The sequence below is a fragment of the Leptonychotes weddellii genome, chromosome 10 (assembly GCF_054177405.1).
Source record: "Leptonychotes weddellii isolate Sample4059 chromosome 10, ASM5417740v2, whole genome shotgun sequence".
Classification (NCBI taxonomy): domain Eukaryota; kingdom Metazoa; phylum Chordata; class Mammalia; order Carnivora; family Phocidae; genus Leptonychotes; species Leptonychotes weddellii.
In genome coordinates, this window is record NC_138378.1 from 96,816,482 (window position 1) to 96,841,423 (window position 24,942).

Here is a 24,942-nt window from a genome sequence, read left to right on the forward strand (position 1 = left end):
ATGCTCATCCACTATCTGAAATGTTTGAACTCTCCTCTGTTAGCAGAATTTGGAATGATGTTTTAGCTGTCCTCTATTAGTCAGTTATAACATTATTTTAGAATAAAAAAAAAAGGGGTGCAGGGAAGAAGCTATGGTGGCGGGCAAAAGGAACTACCAGAGAGATGAGCTTCGGAAAAGTCTTCTGGAAAGATTTCAAAAGGTGTGAGGTAGGGCTTTGCAGGGTAATGTACGGAATACAAGCATTCAGGTAAGAAAAGCATGCTTGGTGGTGTGTTGAAGCAACTCAAGGCCTGTCTGCATTGAATGCAGAGTCTGAAAGTCAATCAAATGTAACGAGGTTGACACGGTGACGGCAAGAGTGCAGCAATGCTTGATTACTGCTCTGCAGGGGCTGGCAAGGTGGGAAGCAGATGTTGTTTTTGTCGGAATAACAAATGAATCTGTATTTTATTTGGACACCCTTAAAGCACAAGTATTATAAATAATGCATATGATACCAAGAAAAACAGAATGCGTGGGTCCCCCCCTCCACACGCAAACCTTATCATCTAAAATTAAACCTTGAACTACAATTAATAGGTGAGACGGGTTCAGGTTTTACATAAATATTTTAAGAGAGCATCTTTTTGTGAATCTTAGCTGGCAATACACGAACATTTAATTTGCTATCTTTTAGAGAGGAAAATGTGATTTATGGTATAATTTTCTACTTTGTCCTGATCATAAACCTTTCATTACACATATTTAATATAGCCCTGTGGGTCTACATCACACTGCGAAGCAACTGATTACTAATTTGCATCCTTTTTGAAAGTGAAATTCTAAATGGCTCATTTAAAAATTTGTAATTATAGGACTTGAAAGGTCATCAGTTTTCCTCTCTTCCCATCATTAAGGGATGATGAAGGAGGGAGAAGACATTCACAGCCACCTTTCTTTCTCTTACACTGAAATCGAAGTTGTAAACCCATTTCTCTATTCCATGAATTTTTAAGTCGCAACACTGTGGACCGGGCCTGTCTCTGTTCTCTTCCCTATCAGAAGGGGGCTCTGGGGTAGGGCCTTATTTTCTTTCTTTATACAGCCTAGGTTACATCATGGTGTTTAGCATGGAGTGAATGTTCAATAAACATTTGCTGAATGAACAAATCGATCAATGTTCTTGCTATTTACTCCTCCACTCTCAAGGCTGCCATATTAAGAGAAAAATAACAAGATGGAAAAACTTACTCTGCTAGTATTTAAAATCTTCGAAAATAGTGGCACTTACTAAACATGTCAAAATACCATCTTCTAGCTCAGAAAGGAAGAATATTAAAGACTATAAGGTGGTGGTCCTAGATCCATGTATCAATTACGGACTTTTCTTACTATAAATGTATCAACAAGGCAAACCTTTACATAAAGAGCAGAACCAAGTAGAAATATCTTATTTATAGGTGGGGGGGGGGGTTTATAAGTTTGTCTGAAAAGCTTTAGTACATCACTTGAGGCAGCATGAAAGAAAGAACGGTGGCCTTATACTCCTAATTTTTCAGCATTATGACTTTACTGCAATCTAAAAATGCTTTCTAATCTATAGGGGAGAATTACCACTGAAAACAAAGTGATAAATAATGGCAAAGTACAGCATCTGTGCATCACAGCTGGTTGATAGCAGCTACGAAGTAAACTGTTTACTCTGGAGAAAAAGTGCTGTTTGCTCCCGGGGCCAAAATATGACACAACTGTTATCGGTCCTTCAGGCTAAGTGAGTACCATGTAACTGCATTTGGAACCCAATGTGATTGTGTCCCTTCTCTGTTGCAGCCCCCCACACTCCTGGACACTGGCAATTCCCACTAACCGGTCAGTTAAGAACACCACGAAGGTCCTGAGATGATTAAATAAAGAAATGCAACATTACAAATGATTGTCCCAATCTTGACTCTGGGCTTTAGTTATTACTTTAGTTCTGAGTTATAATGAAATGAAAGCATGGAGCCTGCCTCTTTGTATTTGTTGCTGCAACCTTCTTTAGATGCTTGATTCGGATATATATATTTCATGAAAAGTAGGAAGGCTTTTTCTTCTGGCTACCATTAATTTTCTATGCCTGCATCAGCTTCTAAATAAAAGCATTTTTACTTCCTAGAATTACAGAATGTTAAAACTGGAAGAGAAGTTAAAAATAATCCAGTCAAATCCACTTGATTTAAAGATGTAGAAAATAAGGTGCCAAAAGATGGATGGCATTTAATTCATACAGATGTCATTTACTACATATAGCTCATATAGTAAGCTGAAGTGTAGTGTGTCTATTTGGTTAAAAAGTAATGTTATTAACAGCTTATACTGACAAAGTATTAGGTTACTAACAGCATACCTAAATGATTTTTGTTTTAACTTTTGTAGCTATCGTACTTGAACATCTTCTACCATATTTCTTTTCTTTATTCTAAATATGGGAAAATGAGTCAGGGATAATTTAAATTCTCTGTATGCCTTTGATGCATTACTTTGCTGAGCAGTGTTAAAGAATGTTATTTGTTACAGGTTAAAGTAGCAAAGCTACGGTATGTTTACACAAAAGAATATTTTGTCCTATACCTTCCATGTATTTTTTGAAGGAGTCACACTGGGTTTTGATTTCAATCTGAAAGTAAGTGGTTGGGTATAATATGCTTGGTTATAGTGCAATATCATTACAGCCTATTGGCATGCTACTAATAAGGATGAAGTCCATTTTTATCTTTTTCGTATCCCTAGTGTGTGGCATATGGCAGGCAGTCAACAAATGCTAGATGAAAAAAGAACGAATGAACAACAAAGCAATGAACAGGGGAGAAATATTTATTGGGCACTGGTCTTATTTTAAGCAATCTTGATGCCAGTGGTCTATATAAACAAGGTCTAATCCCTAACAGAAAACTGAGGTATGGATGGTTAGGGCCACTGTATGTGTAACGGGCTTTGGCTGGATGCAAAAAAAAAAAAAAAAGAAAGAAAAAGAAATAATGTAGGGGAGAAATTTAGACAAAATCAGTATTTATCAAGTAGCTGCAATGGGAAAGAGAACATACTAACGCCATCTTTTAGTGCAAGGAAGTTTCCTTTTGTAAAACCAGGTGAAAGAGAATGAGAATATTTGACGGTTAAAGTTAAAAGGTAAAGGGAAAGTTGTTTGTGTGCGTGTCCTCAGAGGACAGGAAGAACCAGAGGCAGGTCTGTATTGGAACAAAGGAGGGGAAGCTGGGGGCTTTCCACATCAGCCAGCTTGCGCTGACTCAGAAGTGGATGTGTTATAAAACATCTCTCATTTTCTGTAAACAGAGTAACAATTACCATATGTCGGCTAGTAAAGCTAGCTTTGCATTCATTCATTTACTTAGTCCTCAGAATAACTCATTAGTTAGGTATTATTATTTGCCCTTTACAGATGAGGACAAGAGGCCCAGAGAAGTAAAGTGACTTGCCATGATCGGCTAGATGCAGGTCAATCTGCTGCCAGAGCCGGGGAGGAGAGCGAGGGGACATACAGTAACAGCGGTCTGACAACTAAGGACTGGTCAATTTGGTTTACTCTGACTCACCTCCTAAAGGTGTGGCTTCCAGAGGTGTCAGGATTGCTAACGGGACGGAAGTGAGAGAATACTCTATGACCAGACTTCTGTATGATACAGACAAACCGACAAATGCCACTTGGTGTTTAATTATGTTCTTAGGTATCCAGTGGCAGCAAGTAAGATGGCTAAAGACTAACCCAGGTCAAGAATCTCAGTGTGATAAAATGGATACGTGGTCAGAACTGCAAGACCAGAGAAGGGGATCTTAAACAAGAATGATGTCCAATGGCATCCCCAATTCTGATGGTGCCCAGCATGGCCCTGGGAGATGGGTCAGTTCCTTCCCGGTTCTTCTAGAGGACCAAAGTTTCCTTTTAATAGGAGCCGTAAGTTACAGAATTTGACTTAAAGTGGTGATATTTCATTAGTGTATTGGTTACAGGAGATTTTTTTCTCAGGGGAGGTCTTGTATTCATGTTTGTGGCATAAATACGTAGTACAGTACCTAGAACTCGGCAGGTGCTCTATTGTATGAGGCAAAAGAAGAAAGGAGGGAGGAGGGAAGGAAGAAAGACCAGAGATCCCTGCAAATAAATAAAATTTGCACATAATGAACAGCCAATAAAGATTTATATTAAAAAGCACCATTGACACGAATTGCAACAGTCTCCTGTACCTATCTCTTTCGATGTGTTAACCAACTGGAGGTACCCGGCAGGCAGTATGCACGCATGTTCCTGTTACAAAGCTGGAAGGCAACGTGACCGCAAAGACAGGCAGAGCAGAATTTTCCTAATAGCCTCACTCTGCAAAAAGCCAGTGATCCCTTTTTTACTTGCTTCAATGACAACTGGAGGAAAATTGTTTCTTTGGACTTAACTACAAAGGGCTCCTTGTGAAGTGCCAGGGGTCTTATATAAGCATAACCATGTGGTAAAAAAGTTCCTAACAGAAAGCTCAGGTGAAGGCGGTAGGTGGGGAGATCAGGCACGATGAAATCTCTATTTTTAGACTTCAGACAGTTCAGAAAAAAATTTAGGTATGCTCCCATGATCAGAGAGGCGTGTAGCTCAAGAGAGTTGAGAAGTATTAAAATATAAACTCTACACAATACAATACCAATTATCTTGGTGTCAAAAAAACGAAGTTGGCCAGTTAAGCGAACACACGTGGATGCCAAGGCAGCTCCCTAATGAACTCAGCTTTTCCAACAGGACAGCCCCGATGCATGGAGGCTTCTAGGACATTTAAAGATGGTAACCACCAGAGTCCCAACAACAGTTTTGTAAACTCTGTTTTAGCACCAACTCCGGCAGGCAGGCAGAGTGATGGGGACATGTAATTGAAAACGACTGAATTATTCAACTCCTGTTTTGTGTCTGTCCACACGTGGAATGTGACCACCTCTGTGCAGGTGACCGCCTTGTCACTGAATGACCCGAGCAACGGTGTTAGAGAGAGCCGACTGGGTGGTTGGAAAGAATATGTCCTCCAAAGCCTGCGGGGCTGCCCCATGATGCAACTGGACAGTGAGGAGTATCTGAATACAATGAAGGTGAAAACCAGAATAAAGCAGCACCTCTTTTCCCCCAAATGACTGTGTATCTGTGTGTGTTGTTAAGTACAAATTTTCTTTTCTTCTTTCAGGCTGTTAAGGGAATGTCATCAATAGGAATGAAAAAGATATTCAATCACATAATATGCTTTGACAGTATCCTATTAGGCCCAGAAAAAAAGTGCAATCTTCTGTATACTTACTATGTTTGCACCGACAGGTTCGACAACCATTGTGATCAAGTTTGAAACCATAAACGCAGTCCTTCTCTGTCAGCGTACAGTTTGATAACTCCCCACATGCAGGTGGATCAATTGTGATATAGGTTGGTTCTAATAATAAAAAGAGAAAAAAAAAATCAATGAAACATATGATTACCTCCTTAGATGCTATTCAATCTTTGAAATCCCACACTACAGTAAGTTGCAAAAAAAAAAAATCAGTAATTTTCATGAAACCCTAAACTTGTATACTTTCCTAATGTTTTTAACCCCTGAAACAGAAAGATTTTTATTTAGATCTTTGAAAATCCAAAAACTCTTTTTCTTTACATTTGAGCAATTTATGTATTTCTTGGTACCCTCCCATAGTACTTCCCTTGATGGTCACCACTATAGAAAGCAGACAGGAGAGGTTAAATCAACTCCATGTAAATTGTTAACTATTCTCTTTCCTCTTGATGTTTTCTGCATTTATTATCTGTAAAAATCAGGACAGAGCTTCCAACTGTCAATTACTTCTCCATTCTGCAACTCTTCTGAAATCTGGATTTCCATTTTTTTTTTTTTTTAAAGATTTTATTTATTTGACAGAGAGAGACACAGTGAGAGAGGGAACACAAGCAGGGGGAGTGGGAGAGGGAGAAGCAGGCTTCCCGAGGAGCAGGGGGCCCGATGCGGGACTCGATCCCAGGACCCCGGGATCATGACCTGAGCCGAAGGCAGACGCTTAATGACTGAGCCACCCAGGCGCCCCTGGATTTCCTATCTTTTATGTGACACTACTTCAATTATTACAGATGGTATGATGGATAATAGTGACTAAGAGCTTATCCCCAGGGCCCAGGGCTTATGGGGGTGGCAGGGTCAGACACAAGCAGTCAGCAGGAAGAGCGAGCGGCCGTTCTGGGAAGAAAAGCCTAGAAGACACCCAGTGCCAAAGGTGATGTTTTACTTTACTATCATGTTAATAATGAAGATTTGTCCTGGGCAATAAAAATAATTACACACTTATGTAAAGTGCATTATGGGTCTATATGTTTGCAGTGCTCTTTATAAACGCCTTCAAGCTTCATCCCACTCCAGGGAGATGAGTGCTCTCATTTTCCTCATTTTATGGATGAGGAAATCTAGGATTGCTCACCTGTCCCAGATCACAGAGTTAGTAAATGGTGGACCCAAGACTTAAACTCAGGCATTCTGGCTCTAGGGTCACAATCTTGGTTTCCATGCAGTACAAAACCCATTGTAATGGTCCTTGTTTTGTAGCACTGATAAGCGACAACCTACATAACGTAAGACTGTGGCCAGGGTGTCATCAAAAGGAACAGGGCCACTGACATATTTATGTAGCTTCTTTTTAACCAAAAGATACTATGAACTTCTTCAGAGTAAGCTGGTTACAGTATCTTTGTGAAGAGCTTCGTACGGAATGTCTCTACCTATGTTTCCACAGATGGAAAATGTGAGGTGCAGAGAGGGTGACTGGCTTATCTAAGTTTACATAGCAACCCAGTAGCAGGCTGGGAATAGAACAGAACAGAGGTTCCTGACCTCCCGTCCAACACTCTATCCATTAGTTCACACTGTCTTCTCCAGTTTCGTTTCCTGTTACCATGGAAGAGAGACTAAAATAAGTGTTTTAGCTGCCACTGCTAAGATCAAGAGTTCTAAATTTTTACCCATCTGCTAAAAGAGGCCAGTGATTCAGCTCTTCACAGGTAGCAGGCAACTCTGACCTACTCAAGAGATGCTTTGATCAGCACTCTCCGTGTAAAAATATGTATGAAGAGGGTATAGCACATTCTCTATTTTTATTGCAACACAGTGTGAGGAACGTCGCCTGAGATTTTTATGTGAACTTTCCACTGCTGTAAAATTTCTAATTTCCTTCAATCACTAAAGTATCCTTTCTGACAGGTAACTGTAAACATCCAAAAGTAGTTTAAGTTCAGGCAAGTTTTAAGATGCCGTGAATTAAATACAGCTGTGCTGCTTTCTGACCTTCTTTTAAAATTTACTGTAAACATCTTTGGTTTTCGAACCTATATGGTTTTTCTTTTATCACTACTGTTATGAGTCACCCAAAATACTGATTCCATTTCAGCCTTCAGCCACAAGACAGCCAATGTTTTGTCAACATTATTCTAACCACAAACGTCAGACAGAATAGAGGACCTGTATCACCTTTAAGTAAACACACTATAGATTATCCCACAGAGAAAGGAGCTAGGTCTACGTTCTGGAGTTATGAGAGCAAAAATCAGGGCTGGATTCTGAACTCTCTATGTCCATGCTTTATGGAATGGCTTATGGGCAGAGAAGAGTTTTGAGCACCTTTCGTGGACCAAAACCTTGTATTCTTTTTTTTTTTTTAAAAGATTTTATTTATTTATTTCACAGAGAGAGACACAGCAAGAGAGGGAACACAAGCAGGGGAGTGGGAGAGGGAGAAGCAGGCTTCCTGCCAAGCAGGGAGCCTGTTGTGGGGCTCGAACCCAGGACCCTGGGATCATGACCTGAGCCGAAGGTAGACGCTTAACGACTGAGGCACCCAGGCGCCCCAAACCTTGTATTTTTTTTTTTTTAAACCTTGTATTCTTAACTGACATTTAAGTTCATGAATGACTTTTGCCTTCAGAAAATGTATTATGGAAAAATGTATTTGGGCAGATTACACCGATCCCGGAAATGCATAATAATCATAGGGTAGTATGTAATTTTACTTTTGGTGAATTTTAGGGATTTGTTAAGAGGATAGTGCTGCATATGCTATTTTTGATACTTATTTCATTTAACGCACAAAATCAGAACTGGGATCTCCGTCTAGAAAGTCAAAAGAAAAAGAAATGGCGTGGCTTGAGGATCAGAACCACAGCACCGACTTGAATGGTCCCACACTTATCCAAACAGCTTCATCAGCTAGGTCGACAGTCACAGATGTCCATCAATCACACAACACATTTCTCCAGGAGAGGAGATACACTGAGCCTGTTTTCCCACAACATTCAGGATGATACCTTTTGCTTAGTGTAACAAATGAAAAGAAAATGCATGGAAGGGCTGTTTATTAGGTGCTGGTAAATATTTCAGATAAAACAAGTCTTACTGGATATCTTCCAAGTCTCAGATAATATGGTAGAAGGCAAGAAACAAAAAATTATTTTGTACCTTTAAAATCGTATTTCCCCTTCATTTATGATACATTAGATGGGAGAAATTGGAAGTGTATACATTTCAAATTATGTCTCCCTCAATATTTAATATTAAAACACAGAAAAACTCAACAAAACCATTTGCTCACGAGAATTGTCAATTTACTCTAGAACTATTCAATTTCCCCTCAATAGGTTGGCTGACTACAAAACTTTCACTGTGATATATTCAATACAGAAATCTAAATTTTTTTTTTTAAAGATTTTATTTATTTATTTGAGAGAGAGAGTGAGAGACAGAGAGCATGAGAGGGAGGAGGGTGAGAGGGAGAAGCAGACTCCCCGCTGAGCAGGGAGCCCGATGCGGGACTCGATCCCAGGACTCCAGGATCATGACCTGAGCTGAAGGCAGTCGCTTAACCAACTGAGCCACCCAGGCGCCCAGAAATCTAAATGTTTTTAAGAAGTATTTTAACGCTTGTCCTCTCATTTTATGACATTTAACAAACAAGTATCGTTTGTCTTTATGAGTACAAACTGAACAAATTTTAAAAGCCTTTTGATGGTGGTGGTAACGCACGATTTGGGGGGGTGGGGGTGGGTACTTACTGCCATTGTCCTAGGTCGCTGGAGGAAATGTTGATCTGTAAGAGACACATCTGTAGACAACTAGCTGCCTAACATTTCATCTAGAGTCAGGCATTACATTCTATTCCCTTCCAACATTCTCTCAACATTGTAGTGCTCGGTGTCCTGCCCTGTGAGGTCCTCTCTGTATTATAGTTAGATTTCTCTAAGAACAATATGACAGCAGGAATATGCAACTATGAATTATCTAGCAAAAGATATGATATTATCATAAACAGATAGGAGAGTTTGCTCTCAGTCCAAAACATTCACATGTAATCTCAGAAGTGGTCCTCTTACTAACATCAGAGCAGTGTTTGGGGAAAGAAAGACCACTGCAATTCAATTTCTTATTCCTAATAATGAACTTCAAAGCGAGACACATTTGATACCATCCTGAATTGGAGCATTTAAAATCAATGTTACATTCAGAGTCCTTACAGAGTAACGATCAAAAGTTAGTTAGACTGTTTACAAAGTTTCTATCCCAGGAAGTTCTTGGGGTAGGTAGAGGTATTTTAAAGAATCTAGAATCGTGGTATCATAATATGATTACTTCTAAGCCATACACATAAAGAAGCTCGAGGAAGTGTTGGCGACATGTGAAAAATGTGTGAGCTATTTGTCAGAGTACCCTGAACTGTGTGTGTCGGGGACTGTGACTAGCTCACACCTGGTCTGGGCAATGGTGTTCTGAACATGGAGAATATCCTGATGAGTCTTGGCCTGAAGACCAGAAGATGCTCATGTAAATCCTGCATTTCTATGCTCTTACATTACAAAGGATACTGAGATGATAGGCCAGAAAATACATGCCTTTCTAGAAGGATGATGGTGATGCTATGCCCTTGGCAGGTTTAGGGATTATCAGTTGAACAGAGGTCCTGCTAAGACTTTTGGAGAATGATGCATCATGGTATACGATGCCTGTTGCTTGGAGCAAAGAAAACTGTCCCCCTTCAAACTGGCCGGGCAGAGACATGTTAGTGGGCCCTTTTCAAAGGAGAGGTCTCAGGTCTCCTCATTTAGGAGAGCGAGCAAATATTTGCACACAGGTGGGTATTTGGCGAGGGGAAGTTCACTGAGGTAGTGCTTACAAGATCAGCCTGAAATTCCATCTCATCTTGTATTGAATCAGCTGAGGAATTAAAGAAATACCTTAATGTCCTCCAAAGGAAGAAGGCTTGAAACAGCAGGAATTCATTGTCTTTGGCTACAACTATCTCTAAAGGGAACCCTGGAACAGCTTCTTTGTGGAGAAGAATTCTAGAAATATTTTCTGAGCCTAGAAGCAATAAAGAACAAAAATGGGTGTTTGTTACGTCTACATCCAGCAGTTTGCTTGCTGTTTCCTACCCCGCATCTGAGTGGGGATTGCTGCTCTCCTCAGCCCGCTGGCTTCGTGAATGATTTTTAAAGGCTCTCTGAGCACCTGCCGCTGTCCAGAAGAGCTATTTCTACAAGAATCCTTGGGATTGGGTCAGGAGTGCAGATGTTCAGCCACTGATTCTTATCCTAAGCCTTAGAGAACAAAATGCTGGAAGGAGACCTATTATAACATGCAATAACATAAACACATATTAACTTTTTATTTTACATTTATTTAAAATTTAGGAATAACTATTTTTCATATCGTAGAAAGCCCAACAAAGCCCTTCCCAGTAAAAATATTTCCAGGAAAACATTCATATTTTTCAAGATTTAGAGAGCCTCAGAAACTAAGTTTCTGAGGAACACCACCGGTATTTTACATTGATGTTCAAGTATTTCCTAGGAGCAATTGTACCTACTCAATGGAGACGGTCAGGCCCTATGGTCACAGTTAATTTGATCAGGAGTACAAAGTTAAAATAAAAGCATTATTTTAACTCCAAGGCCACAGCACTAGACCATAAAATAATATATATTTGATCATTCAGGAGATATAAATGTGTTAAGCAAATCTAAACTCTCTACTTTCTTGCTTTTTGTTATTTTACAGAAAATTCTCCAAAAAGAAAGGGAAGAAGTTGAAACTCAAATTTAACCTTTTTAAGATGTTGATTTAAAGTTTTAATATCAGTCCTATCATCATATCAGATAGCTTAACACATTTGGGACAACAACAGAACGAAAAAGAATATATTTTGATCTTCAGTTATTTTAAAGTGTGTAATAATATTGTGAATTTGGTCCTGAAATAATTTATAGAATCACCAGTTTTTATATTTCAAGGGGCTATAGCTTAAATGAACATGCTAATAGATGCTTTTAACTTGGTGTCTAATCTGTATCACTCCATTGAACTTCTGGTTTTGAAATAATGCATACAAAGTTTTTCTCATTACCTTGATTACTATGAACTGTTTATCTCCCGCAAATAATACTAATTATCTCCATTGAGAAGGGTGTGAAGCACTCTTTCTGATTAGCAACCCTGGGAAGGCTGACAGCCAATTAGTAGCTCTTGAGTATGGGTGGGTGATTCTGGAAAAGCACTCGTGGAAGACATCCAGAGCCATCCCTCCTGGGTCTGTCTAAAGCACCACCTCCGACAGGGGGGTAATCAGCTCTAGTTCCAGATTTCTATTATCTCTAGGAGTGCTGCTTCACCCTGCCGAGGCCTGGGTGCACGGCAGGGCTGGAGGGCCTGGCTGTGGGCAGCGGCTGTCTACCAGCACCCCGGATTCCTACCAGCATACCTGCGTGCAAACATGTGCGTGCACGCACACACACACTAAGAGAAGTCTTTCTGGAAAAACCTCATTATAGGCAAATTTCTAGAAAAAGTTTTTTTTTTTTTTTTTTTTAAGGCAGATACATTCTTACTTTTCTTTCATAAGTTAAAAAAAATTTCAAGTACAAGTAACAAGATACATGAAATTTACTCCTATCTGTCTCTGATGCACCCCTCCTTTTGGACTTCAATAATGGTTTGCATAATGTTACATGGCTCTTGTCTATAAATTCACAAGCCTGCTTATTGGATTGTTGAGAGACAGAGATGAACAATTATGTTCTCTTTTCAGTCCTAATTCAGGCATTCTCTTTCTTAAGATTTTTAAAAAATTGTTTATTTATTTATTTATTTGGGAGCTGGGTTTGGTTAAGCCATGTGAATAGCTAATGAGTGGGAAAATTCCAAAGTTTCACTCACTTTCTAAGGCTAAATCTATCAGGTCCCCAAAGCCTACCAGTTACTGTGTGCCTGGCCGGGGGCCATAAAACTGGAGATAAAGTTGGGCAAGACAGAACCAAAGGAGATAGCTTATCTGCTTTACTGTGTCTTCATATGTCATTCTGTTACCACAGTGGCTTTTCATATGTGACCAGAACTAGTCAGAAAACCATTCCAATAAATCACCAAATTGTCAACATAATTACAGCCTGGGAAGAGAAGTACTATAAAGATGAAATTTTCCCAAATGAAGCTAGAGGGGAAACTATTCATGTAGATGATGAGAAGAGAGAGACTGAGGATACAAAACTCCCCTAATCTGGAAGGTGGGGATTTCCAAGGGGTATGGATGTGTATGTACAAAAGTCTCATGAAGTCATGGAAAAAAATCTACAGCTGGAGTTTTCAAATTCTTTCAGCCACTACACACTTAGCGATCCTTTTTTCCTTTGTATATATTTCTCATAACACCTACATCCTTGTAATTTTTAAAGTACTTATCACAGAGCAGTTTCTTTATTTTATTTTAAAAGATGAATGGTGTGGAAATGTCCCCAAGATCTGTATTATTTTATGGTCAGATAGAGAAGTGACCATATATTTACTTTAGACCTATTTATTAACTTTGTATGCTTTTTCCAAGGAACTTGGCTGTTGGAGATATTTTTCTTCCTTTATCAACCTCATATTTAATAGGAAAAGACAGTAGTAGGATTCTGAGATTATTATTAAAAGACCACAAAAGAAAAATTGAATTTTTTTATAGAGAGGATATCTTTTTCCAAGAATTCAGCTTGAGAGAGCTCACAAAATGACTGGATTCCAAGAATAATTTGGATCTTTTAAACTTGTCTTATATTTTGTTACATTATTTTTACTGTTCGTTTTCCTAGAGGATGGAACCAGAAATAATGGGTCACATTTATAAATACATTTGTATGTATTGTGTATGCATACACACATTTTAATAGCTATCTTGAACTAGGGTGTGTCAGGTGGTCAGAATTTTGGTATCTCAACCCAACCCTCTGGAAAATGGCTGAGGACCAGAGAGGAAAGGTCCCTGCGTTAGGAACAATGGTTTATTCATGGTTTATAACCTTAGCACTAAGCCTAGTACTTGGCCCACAGTCGTGCTAAATGAATGAATAAAGAAGAACAAAGACGCCTGAACATGGAAAGTCAGGGCATACTTTTTGATGAAGAAGGGCTCCCATTCAGTATTGTCCTTAACAGGATGAATCTCTAATTTCCTACCTTTTGGAGGACTGGACAGTAAGTTCCTTAGGATTCTCATTGCTGCAGCAGTCCCTTACACATAGTGGGTACTCAATAAATGAGCTTCTCTTGAGCAGCAAGCTAGTTCAGAAGGCTGCTGTGAACCGGACTCTCTAATAATAGCACAAACTGAGCGAAAATGCCCAAACCCAAGCAGTCTCCGTGAGAAACCCACTGATGATACTCAACTGCCTAAAGTCAGTGAAATTATGATCTGTATCTCTGGCCTGAGAAGGCAGGCAAGTATGTAAAGCATTGTAGGTCTCCCTCAAGATTCTTAACGTTCAATTTCAATTATCTGGGGAATTCACTTCTAGGACTATCTCAATTCACTGATGGTGCCAAATGAATAAAGTGTTATTAAAATAGTCCTGAAAAGAGCTGGGCACGCACTCAATTCAGCAACACAACTAGCAGGGGACGAAGAATGGGCACTTTTGCCGAGGGCTCAGCAAATTTACCTTGTAATGGAAACAAAGACCGGCAAGAGTCAGAAGGAGAAAAGGGATGAATTGAAATAGGAATGCAAACGAGAACACTGATGATGTCATCTCAGTGCCCAGCACCTGGAGCCCATTTATTTTCCTCAGTGGGGACATGAGTGCCACTGGTCAGGGCCCAGGGCCTGGAGAGGATGAGGCTGGGCAGAGGGCGAGTGTGAGCACAGAGACAACTGGGGAGAGCGACTCACATGCCCTCGGGTGGGGTCCGTATCCCTGGGCAGCCGCAATGGGCTTTCCCGGAGGTCAAACAGCAAGGTCCAAATTCCTGAGCCAGACAGAGGCTCAGGAAAACGAACAGGATCAAAGGCCAGGCCACAAAAAGGTCAGAATAATGGTAACTGGGTCTCAGCACTGAGAACAGAGCCAGGAGCAAGAACGGCTTCTGAATCTGAGCCACGATGGTCAAGTACTTTCATTATTGACCAACTTAACTTTCCTCACCCTCTCCCTTCTCACGATGGGAGTCTAAAGGGAAGTAATGCCAAGGACATGGATTTGGGGTCAGGAGATTTAGCTTGAGTCCCTATTCCCTCATGATCTCACATGTGGTGCTGAACCTCTTCGGGCTTCTATAAAATGGGAATATCCACTATTCCAACCTCGCAATATCACTGAGAGGCTCAAATCAGATCAGAAAGAGGGGACGACAAACTCTAGGTGTGACGTGGATATGCCTTGTTGCTAAAATTACCGTTGTCATGACTATCCTGCCTGCTTGGAGCTCGACCTGGTCTCAGAGGATGGCTGAGTAAATGAATTATGTGCCCTTTTGTAGGCCTTCAATGTTCAGCTGATAAATGGTACGACAACTGCTTTGGCATTCTGAACCCCGTGCATTGTAACCTAAGCATCCTTTTCTATCTCCAGTGATAACATGAAAAGCATCTGGGATGTGGGCTGGTCCACGACATCCTTTCATATGGTCTGGTAAGCTTTGGAGCGGGTTAGTGACCAGCCACTGGCGCCTTTCACATTTGCTGAGTGGCAGTCTGTTATCATTGTTCCGCATTTTGACTGTGCCCGTGGTGTCTCGAAGAGAACAGAAATCTCTTCATAATCAGCTTATCCAGTGTGAGTTGAAACAATGGTTCTGTGTGCCTGGCTGACCCCGTTCTTCCTTTCTCATGATGGGGGCCTTGCTGGATCTTCGGGGAGGAGGGCAAACTCATTACATTCATATATAGAATATTTTGGTAGCTTTGCCAGTAGTCCTGCCACTCTCAAGTTGCAAGAGGATACAGAAGACCCATCTCTAAAAGCTGTCTTTGATGAGCAGATCCTAGTTTCAGACGTAGGACCAGGTAAGACTTATGTCAACAGTAAGAGACAGTTCAACCGGTACTTTCTTAGCAACAATACTGGGGGCCTCTCACTCAAATAATAACGTGCTCAATGTCTGTCACAGGACTGTAGGGCATCTCTACTGAATTCATCTGGCCTAAAATCTCCATGGAATCTTCCTAAAACTTGGTTCCCAGAAAGCATGAAAGAGTTATGGTCTTGAAAAGATCTGAACGTGTCAATCCCTCTCAATCTGCTTATTATCATTGCTAAGCATTCTTCCAGATGAAATTTTTAATAAAGTAGACAGTCCCTAAATTGTTTTAGAAAGTGAGCTGACATGCAGGGCAAGAGCTTTCTAATTAAGGTGAAAACGAATACCATCCCTTGTCTTCCTACCGATGGCCAAAGTCATGGTGCCAGGACCAAATACAATAGCCCAGGCATAAGCAAATGGTAGGTACTGAATACCTCAATAAGCATTAAATATACCTTGCTTGATTCCAAAGCAGATCCAAAGTAGCCTCAAATTATATCATGCATGTATACTCTTTTAAAGTGAGGAAACGAGGGCCAAGGTAAATTTTAAGTAGAAAAGAATTCACTGCAGCCAGGGATGAGGTCAGCACCCAGAGTGCATGCTGTGAGGTCCTGGCTGGTTGGGGACGTGGCTCAGACTCTGCTCTCAGTCTGCTCCAGCAGCCAAGGTGAAAAGTCAAACCCAGAGGGCCCAGGGACCAACTACTTGTTGGCCTTCGAACTTTCCTGGGGACTCCTGATTGTGCTTCACGGTGGTGTTGCAAAGTAAGAGCCAGAGTCTTGCCCTCAATCTTATTTTCGATTGGTGACCAGCATTAAATTCTGTGGTTTCCAGTGGTCCGGTCACCTGAATTGGGCTCTGTTTCAAGCAAACGTGATACATTCAGCTAATCTCTCAGGTGTGAAAGTACAATTCACTTGATGTGTAAAGAGGTATTCTGTAGATATAAATGGTTAAGTACAAATATGGTCGAATCACTAATAATTCAACTTGAATTAAAAAAAAAATGTGTGAAATGCCAAGGCATCACCATCACCTCGTGTTTCTGACAAATTTCAAAAAAGCACTCAATGTTCACTATCCCTTATTACCTACTGAATTTCGATCAAACTGATGGTAGGACCCCCGGACCAAGACATGGCAGTGCTGAGCCCCCTGTAATAGATGTCCCAGTGTGCATGCTGATGGACACGGGGAACATCTTGGAGTCTCAGACTGAGATAAGGACATGTGAGTGTGATCCAGCTCCCTGCCCCCTCAGCAGCTAACTCCAATGAAAGAGGCACAGATGGCCAAGGGACACTCTTCAGCAGACATTTTCATTCCTGCAGGGTTTTGTTTTGTTTTGTTTTTTACAATAATACTGCAGCAGACATTTTATACACTTGAGTGACATTTTATCTTCAATAATCAGACAGACACAGCACAGAAAATACTTCTAAAGAGGGCCTCTAAAACAATTCACTGGCTTACAATCTCTGAAGCTAACCCTCATGTGTTAAATAATGGGAAATCGTTTTGTTCTTGTAAGATAAACTGAAGACCATACACTGAAACAGTTTAAAATGGTACCACCAGAAGTGGAGTTAGAGAGCTAGGATATTAAAAATAAATCATGTAGGAATCACCACCCCTCTTAAAAGAGTTATTTCTACAGGGAAATTATTTTAGTCTAATTTATTTGAAAATATGTTTGAATCGAGCACCTGTAACTTCATGAAATGTTGTAATAATACATGACCATTTAAATAAATGCTTCTAGGCCCTAGAAGTCATAAAAAACACTATGTTGTAGGTGAATTGATTTTTTTTTTTTTTTAATAAATACACCAGGAGTTATACTTACAAATAAGTGTTATGGCTAAAAGCACTTACTCTCAGAGGCTATATGCTTGTGCGGAAATGCTATTCATGCTAAAATTCTCTTTGAAACTTCTCTTTGGAGTTGCTTTTCAGAGCAAATTACTATGTCATAGAAGATAAAGTGCCTTTATTTTACCGTCCCCCTTTTTGCTTCCTCTGAATGATTTTACCGAACTAGATCATCCACTTTTTTCACCGATGTGAATGACTCTATTTCCTAGAGTCTGATAAACCTTGAAAGTCAGGGGTCTGAGAAGCTAAGGGCATTCAAAAGGATGGGCCACCAGCTCCAATGTCCGTTTCAACAGAGAAGTACCAAAAATATTTTGAATGACTCTATTTCTGCAGGAGCTGTGCAGTTTTCCCATAGAACTATTTTGAAAGGAAAAACACTTCACTTGGATATGTATATCTTGGTACGTTTAAAAATAATCTCGCTACTTTATCACTGGACCTTGTATGGGTATCAACAAACAAGCTTCCTATGAAAAGGCTGTCAGGTGCTTTAAGACAGATGTGTTGAGACCAATCCATTCACTAGAACAGAGGTCAACAGTGGAAGGAGACGAAGACGAGGATTCTAAAATAAGATGGTCTAACAGAGTCACAGTTAGGTAAAGCAGACAATCTCTGAAAAGCTAGACAATGTGATTATTAGTTAAAATGTTAAATTCTATCAAGCTGACAAAAGCTAAAAGAAAACCAATTCGGCTACTTCTGGGTTGATGGCTGTACCATAAAGAAAACGGAATCTTTCGCTTTTAAAAGTCCATGAGCCTTTTCTGAAGGGCATGTTTCTTAATAACCTTCATTAACTTCTGTTTGGTTGCCTAAGAGTTGTCTCTTATCCAAAAAAAGTTTAACACAGTCTCAGTAGAGATTGTGTTTATTTAAGCTTGTTGGAAAAACATTCCTATCATTTCAAGAATGACTAAATATTTTTCATTCACATAGTTAGCATTCCAGACTATGTTTTCCTGCCTCTGTTGATTAGATGAAAATTAGCAGGCCCAAGTCTGAACTATGAGATTCAATTATTATCTACGTAGGAAAATTAGGAGACACCTAGCAATAATGCTCTTTTAGGTATGGGAAGTGGGCAGCAGGAGAAATAAAGAGCAACCTGCCCCTCGCAGGCCACATCCACGGGAAAACGTTTAATAGCTGGGACTGCTGGAAGCTGTAACATCAGAGGCAGAGGTTTTTCTAATCATGTGTTTCACAAGACGCTCTCAACAATAACATTCTAATGTTATTTGAAATATCTAAAGCTATTTTAAACGACCAGAGAAAATAAAAATATTATGAAATTCATCCAAGAAAAATTTTTGATGCTTTAGGTTAAATACCTACCTAAGTTAACACACAGTCCTCTGCTATGCGTTTGTTACCCCAACATAGGACCTTATTTGGACAAGCTAAAAAACAGACCGTGCTATATTTTAATTCCCATTTATGGAACGGGTTTCCAGGACACTTAGAGTTAAAGGATGAAACAGCATGCCTAACAGTCTTTGAGATATTACGAGTATTTTATTATTCTTGGCTGACTAATAATAGCACTGTAGATGGCACTGAAACAATACCATCCATAAACTGATTTTTGATCCCTGTTTGATGTACCAGAATGTTGATATCATGTGACCCTGCGGCATCTTTGACTTCTCTGCCTCTTGGGTCAGCCAAACTATGTTTGACTCCTTGCCACAGAAGCAGTAGCTTAATCATTTGAGATACTGTTCAGTGAGGAAGTATTATGGGCAGGGCTGAAAACATTTTTTCTTGTTTTAAGGAATTCCCACCCAGATATGTGCCTGGTACAGACTTTTCTGGCAGCCTAGTAGAAATTTCATTTGAGGGGCAGCTTGATTCAAACGATATCATCGGCATTTATGGGAAAGAATAGGGTGTTCCTAGGAGGACTGAGGAGGAGGACAGTATGTTTGACAGCTGTTTCCAGCCCTCCAGAGGTACTCAGCACGTACTCTACTCCGTGAGCTGATGGTGAAGTGGCTGAATCAAGTCACACAGATCAAGAAAAGCCTCATGCTCTTCAACACTGTCCCAAGTAGGACCAGGATTACCCAAGTAAGAGATCCAAGAAGGCAAGATGCCGGGAAGAAAGATGGTTGATTGTCTGGTTCAATCACATTCTATCCTAAAGTCCACAGAATTAGGAAGAATCAATGCACAGGGAAGAGCTGGTTTACTCCAGGTTAGCAGAATTATTAGACTGGTCTGAAACTCCGTTCAGTTTCACATAATAACTCTGTGAATAGCACACATTTTAAGTTTTTATTATGGAAATTAAAAAAAAATACCGAAGTAGATAGAATAATATGACAGACCTTTATATACCCATTATCTAGCTTTGATAAGCTACAAATAACTCTTTGATTTCCTGTCTGAGATGGGAAACAGATTTGCTTTTGTTTCAGAGAAACAGAACTCGTAGAAAGAAACTAGCCAGTTGCCCAGCCACAAACATGGAATTTACTTACTGGCAACCTAAGTCGTGATGCTGAATATTACCTTATAAAATATCACCCATGTGGTTCCTAATTTTTGATAGGTGATACTCTTGGTGTTGGCTCCGAAATCCCCCAGGTCATCAGACAAACAAATCCTCCCGGTAGGAGACTGTACACACTGGGCCTGATGAACACTCAGGTCACAGCGGCCACCTGGGTGGGGTCCAGCCACAGCCCAAGATGAGCAGGCTTGACATCAAGACTTCGAAGTGACGATGAAATTCTTATCTCTTGCATCAGGCGTAGCAGCCAAGCTGGCCTCATACCTGTTCACATTTCTTGCATTTTTCTTATTGAGTCATCCAGGGCATGTCATAGCCACCTCAGAGCCAAAATTTCCCTCCCCTACACCTTATCTTACCTTTAATTATACAACGGATTTTTTTTTTTTTAATAGAAGGTAGTACTGTGTCCTTAGGGTCTCTCTGACATTAAGAATCAGCATAGGCAGCATTTATATCTGATGTTATTGGGAAAAAATTCAAGTATTTTCAATACTGAATTGTGACATTAAAAAAAATTCTAGCTGAAATGACAAGGTTGCAGCACCTATATACTTGCTGAAAGGTCTTAAAAGCAGTACATTAGTTTGACAGCAGGCATTAGCCTTGCAGGGTCTGCGGAAGCCCCACTTAAACTCTGCGATTCTGGACACAGGGGCTGAACTGCAGAGAGAATAAGCCACAGTTTACAAACCAGTCTTGGAGGGCCCCGTGGCTGCCCTGCGAAGGAGTCGAGAGCTCAGTGCTCATCAGGAGGCTGAGCGGTACTTGAAGCTAATTGGCCCAACTCGCCTGTAAACATCTGGGCCCACCGTGTGCCAAACACACTCCATCTAACACTCTGCTTGCTATTCTCAGAGTGTGTTTTCAAATATAAGCATTCTAACATTATTCCTTCTTCATCTGATCAGGGTCAGCATTTGAGACTCTGGTTAGGGAAATCTTTATCAGGGAACGCCACTTCACTCAGCTAAGACGGAGATCTGTAAGAGGAGACTGCTCGATTTCCTCTTCCAGGCTTTCCCTCGCTCCCTAACTTACTCGCTCATCATTTATTCATTAACAACTTCTTCCGCGTCAGGTGCTGCTTTATGGATTCAAAAGTATATGGTAAGTTCCTAGCTCATGGGGGAGAAGCCTCGTTCAGGCTACTGGTAAACCTGGAGTGCAGTACACTTGCAGGGTCCAGAGCCAAGGCTCCGGGAACCACTGCTCCGCATTTTTGAGCTGTATGACCCTGGGCAAGTTCCATGACCTCTAAGCTTTGGGTTCTTTGATGATGAATTAAGATGGTGCTACCAGAGGAGAGTTGTGAGCATCAAATGAGCTGCTGGTCTTAAAGCGCTCAGGCCGGCTCAGTCAGTGTGCAAGAAACGTTAGCTACTGTCATTAAGGGCTACAAATGAGATGATACAAATAGTACTAGATGCCGAGGAAGACCTCATTCTGCTGCCTTCCTTTTCTGTTTTTAGGCTTTTTTTTTTTAAGATTTATTTATTTAAGAGAGAGAGAGAGAGAGAGCATGAGTGGGAGGGGCAGAGGGAGAGAGAGAGAGCGTCTCAAGCGGACTCCATGCTAAGCACGGAGCCTGAAGCGGGGCTCGATCCTACGACCCTGAGATCATGACCTGAGCCGAAACCAAGAGTCGGACGTTCAACCTACTGCATCACCCAGGCGCCTCTCTGTTTTCAGTTTTTAAGGAGATAAGGACGTATCTTCCATCTGTACACTTAAATTGCAAACTTTATATACTATTCCATTCTTTTCCAACCTAGCTCTTTAAAAAGGGCCAGAAAATTTAAATCATGCTATTGAAGAAGAAGAAATGAAGAGAAAAGCCAGCAGAACAAAACCCAAGAATACAATCAGTTACAGACTTATAAAATGGGATGGCTTATCTGTATACCTGAATTAGGTGTTGACAATAACTTGGTAAGACTCAATCATGAGAGTACTTAAGTGCCAATTTAAAAAGCACTTAGGTACTTGTGAATCAAGTTAGCTGTCAAGTAATAGCCAAGTCTTGAAGGGGCCCCAGGTTCCAGTCCCGTCCTCCAGGAGTAACCAAACACACGGTACTGTCACTTGGAAGGATATGGAGCTCCAGGAACAACAGTGGTCACAACAAGGTGACCAGTCGTCCCTGCAGGTCCTAACACGCCATATTTGGTAATACATAATTTATTTAGAAAGAATCTCAAACCACAATCTTTGTGTGGGCTCTTTCATCTCATTTCAGGCTCTGACTATGTACCCTGGGACTGTAGCTAATAGGGTGAGGGCCAGCATTTGTTATGCAATTGTGCGCAGAGGAATTTACTGTGTACAAACTGCATAAACACCAGTGTTCCTGATTTTCTCCAAATAATCACGGCTGATTATTTATTACACATTAGCACCTTGCTTTTTTTCTTATTTCATCTAATCTTTTCGCTATTCTGAGGTCACCTGAAATTCTACTTAAATATGCTGCTGAAAAAGTATTTTCGAATAGTTCCAGAGACTTTCTTGGGTCCTATAAACTAAGCAATAAGATTCATTCGCCTTGTATTATTTTATAAGTTTATTATTATTAATAAGTAACCTTTTAGGATTCACTCTTAAGCTGGGCACTGTTTTTTGATCCCATACCAAAAGAATCTTTCTGTCTTTCTATTACGTCTTAAAACGGGAGTTACTGGACAGCAAGCACAATCTTATATGAAACTCACTACTTAAGAGCAAAAACAAGAAATTCAAGATAATCTAGTTCTCTGAGGACTAGAAAATGGACTGTGCTGAAGGCTGGATGAAGAAGGAGAGAAGGGGAACAGAGACCAGCAGAAGCTTACAGCTTGAAATCAAGATGCTGAGTTCTGGCGAGGAGACGGTCCCGACACGAGGCTTGGGAAGGAAGTCTGTGATGGGTCTCTTCAAAGGCATCAGTCCTCCTCAAACTGCCACCCCGCTCCTGTCCCACTCCCCGCCGCAAGACCAAGAGCCAGAGATGAAGAGTGATGAATAAGGAAACTGGAAATAGGGGTATGAGCAAACAGACGACATCTGGGAGCGCAGGAAACAGACAGAACGTAGCTGAATCTGACAAGACGTCCGTGTATCCCATCATGGCTACTTAACGGCCACTGACCTTGGAGGAAATTACCCTCGTCTCTTTCAATCTTACTTTTTTCATCTTTAAATGGGATGATGAAGCCTGCAGCACCGTTATCGAGAGGATTCAATAACATCAGGTACAAACACAAAGCACTTAACCCCACAGTACCTAAATACGGGCATGCCTTTTCTCCTGGTTTAATTTAAAACAGCCTAAAGTATTTTCTCTGACTTTAACAAGGAGTTGTCCCTTAGTTATCTTTGTGTCCAGTGCTGTATTTGGACAATCAGAAGTGCTTAATAAATTTTTTGGAATTAACAGCTGACCAAAACGATCACTCCTTTCTCAAACAGTGGAAGATTAGATTATGACTCCAGGTAGATGCTGTGAGACTGAACTCTAAGTAATCACACTAACATTCACTCCCTATCCAAACATCTACACGATACGCACGAATCCATCAGTCTGTCTCTCACACACACACATTCCTCGTCCCTGACGGTCTCCCTGCTCTATCACAGCAGTGGTGATGATATGCTGGTGCTGCAAAAGGGCTTGCCTTCCCTTCATGTACTGCCAGAGGGAAGGCCTTGTTACTCTTTCGTCTTATTATCAATTTATAATTCAAGACTCATGAAGTTAAAGGATTAGTGTCTGATGGTTAATACACGTAGGCTTTAAATTTCTCTTGAAGTTATCATGCACATGTGCGAACGTAAGGATTTCAAGTTGACAGCGGACTGGCCCCAGTTCTCAGGGAACGATACTTCCACCTCTGTTTCGGCAAGGCGCCCTTTCTCATAAAGCTGACCGTATACCATCATACGTATTTCCGTCCACTCCTTTTTCCAGCGCTGAGGCACTGCCTTTAGGGGATGGGAGGAGTACACGTGTGAGGGATGGGTGATTTCCACAAAACTGGTCCTCTGGAAGCTATAAACTTTGGAGGTGGGCAGCTGCACTCTGAGCAGAGTAATGGTGAGGGAACTGGTGATGTCAATAGACCTAGAGTCCTCCAGCTTACATTTTTATATGATTTTTAAGTTCTTTAGAGTTCTAAGCCCTCAGAGGTTAATGAAGCTAGTCAGGCAAACTCTGAAGTCTGAGTTTCTTAAAATTTTAGGTAGAAGCAAAAGACTCCTGATACAGGATTTAGTCAACTGAATTTTCTTTTTTTTTTTTTTTTTAAGGATTTTATTTATTTATTTGAGAGCAAGAGAGCAGTGGGGAGCGGCAGAGCGAGAGGGAGAAAGAGTCTCAAGCAGACTCTGCGCTGAGCATAACGTCAGGGTCGATCCAAGGACCCTGACATCATGATCTGAGGAGATACCAAGAGCCAGATGCAGAGTCAGCCACTCAACCAGCTAGGCCACCCAGGCGCCCCCAGCCAATGGAATTTCTGCAAAGACCTGTCAGTTCCTTAATAGCTGTTTTAAAAAATTCTAGAAGGATCCATCTTCAACATGATCCACTGTAGTTCATTTTACTATGCAAATGTGCTTGTTAATAATGGATACTCTCCATTGGATCTGTCAGTATAACTATTCACTCTCGTCTGTACGAACAGGCACAGAGGATTAAGGCTGACTTAAGTGTGCAAAGAAACTTCCCACGATGAGGGAAATGGGCTGGAATAGGGCTTGGGAAAGGCCAATCTAGGAAGCCTTGGGCTCCTCTCCATTGAACAGGAAGAGAGGTAGTGAATGCAGGCAACCAAGACCTAAGGAAAAGCCTCAGGATAGCAGAAGAAGGGGTGCTGAGTGAAGGCAGTGGGGACAGCAAACTGCCTTTTGATGGTTGCAGGCTTTCCTCCAGCCATCAGGACTCCTGGGCTCATGGAAACATGATAAACATGCCACGCTTGAGTCAAGGGTCTTATTTCCCATTCTATTTCACTGCATTGACCTTTGGATGCTAATTAAGCTTGAAGTGAACGGAACTGAAATGTATATATTCTTCTACCGTAAAGTATTGAGATAAGCATATTGGCGGCAGTAAAAATAAAGATCACACGGTTCTCATTGCAAATTTGCAACATCTGCCCCAAACGATTAGTTTTGGCCCTATAATAAATTCATCTGCAACTGGTA

At 40.8% G+C, this 24,942-nt stretch overlaps 1 protein-coding gene and 1 long non-coding RNA gene across 8 annotated transcripts in view; both read right to left on the reverse strand.

Annotated features, from left to right (window-relative positions):
- The window catches only part of LOC145715952 (uncharacterized), a 519,543-nt gene that overhangs the window by 97,464 nt on the left and 397,137 nt on the right, over window positions 1–24,942 (reverse strand). The gene's annotated exons all lie outside the window — the stretch shown is intronic.
- The window catches only part of CRIM1 (cysteine rich transmembrane BMP regulator 1), a 180,548-nt gene that overhangs the window by 44,517 nt on the left and 111,089 nt on the right, over window positions 1–24,942 (reverse strand). For all 7 annotated transcript variants that reach the window (XM_081796925.1, XM_081796921.1, XM_081796923.1 and 4 more), the window contains one exon: window positions 5,307–5,435. In XM_081796925.1, coding sequence (XP_081653051.1) covers window positions 5,307–5,435 — 129 coding nt within the window. The remainder of the gene's footprint in view (window positions 1–5,306; window positions 5,436–24,942) is intronic.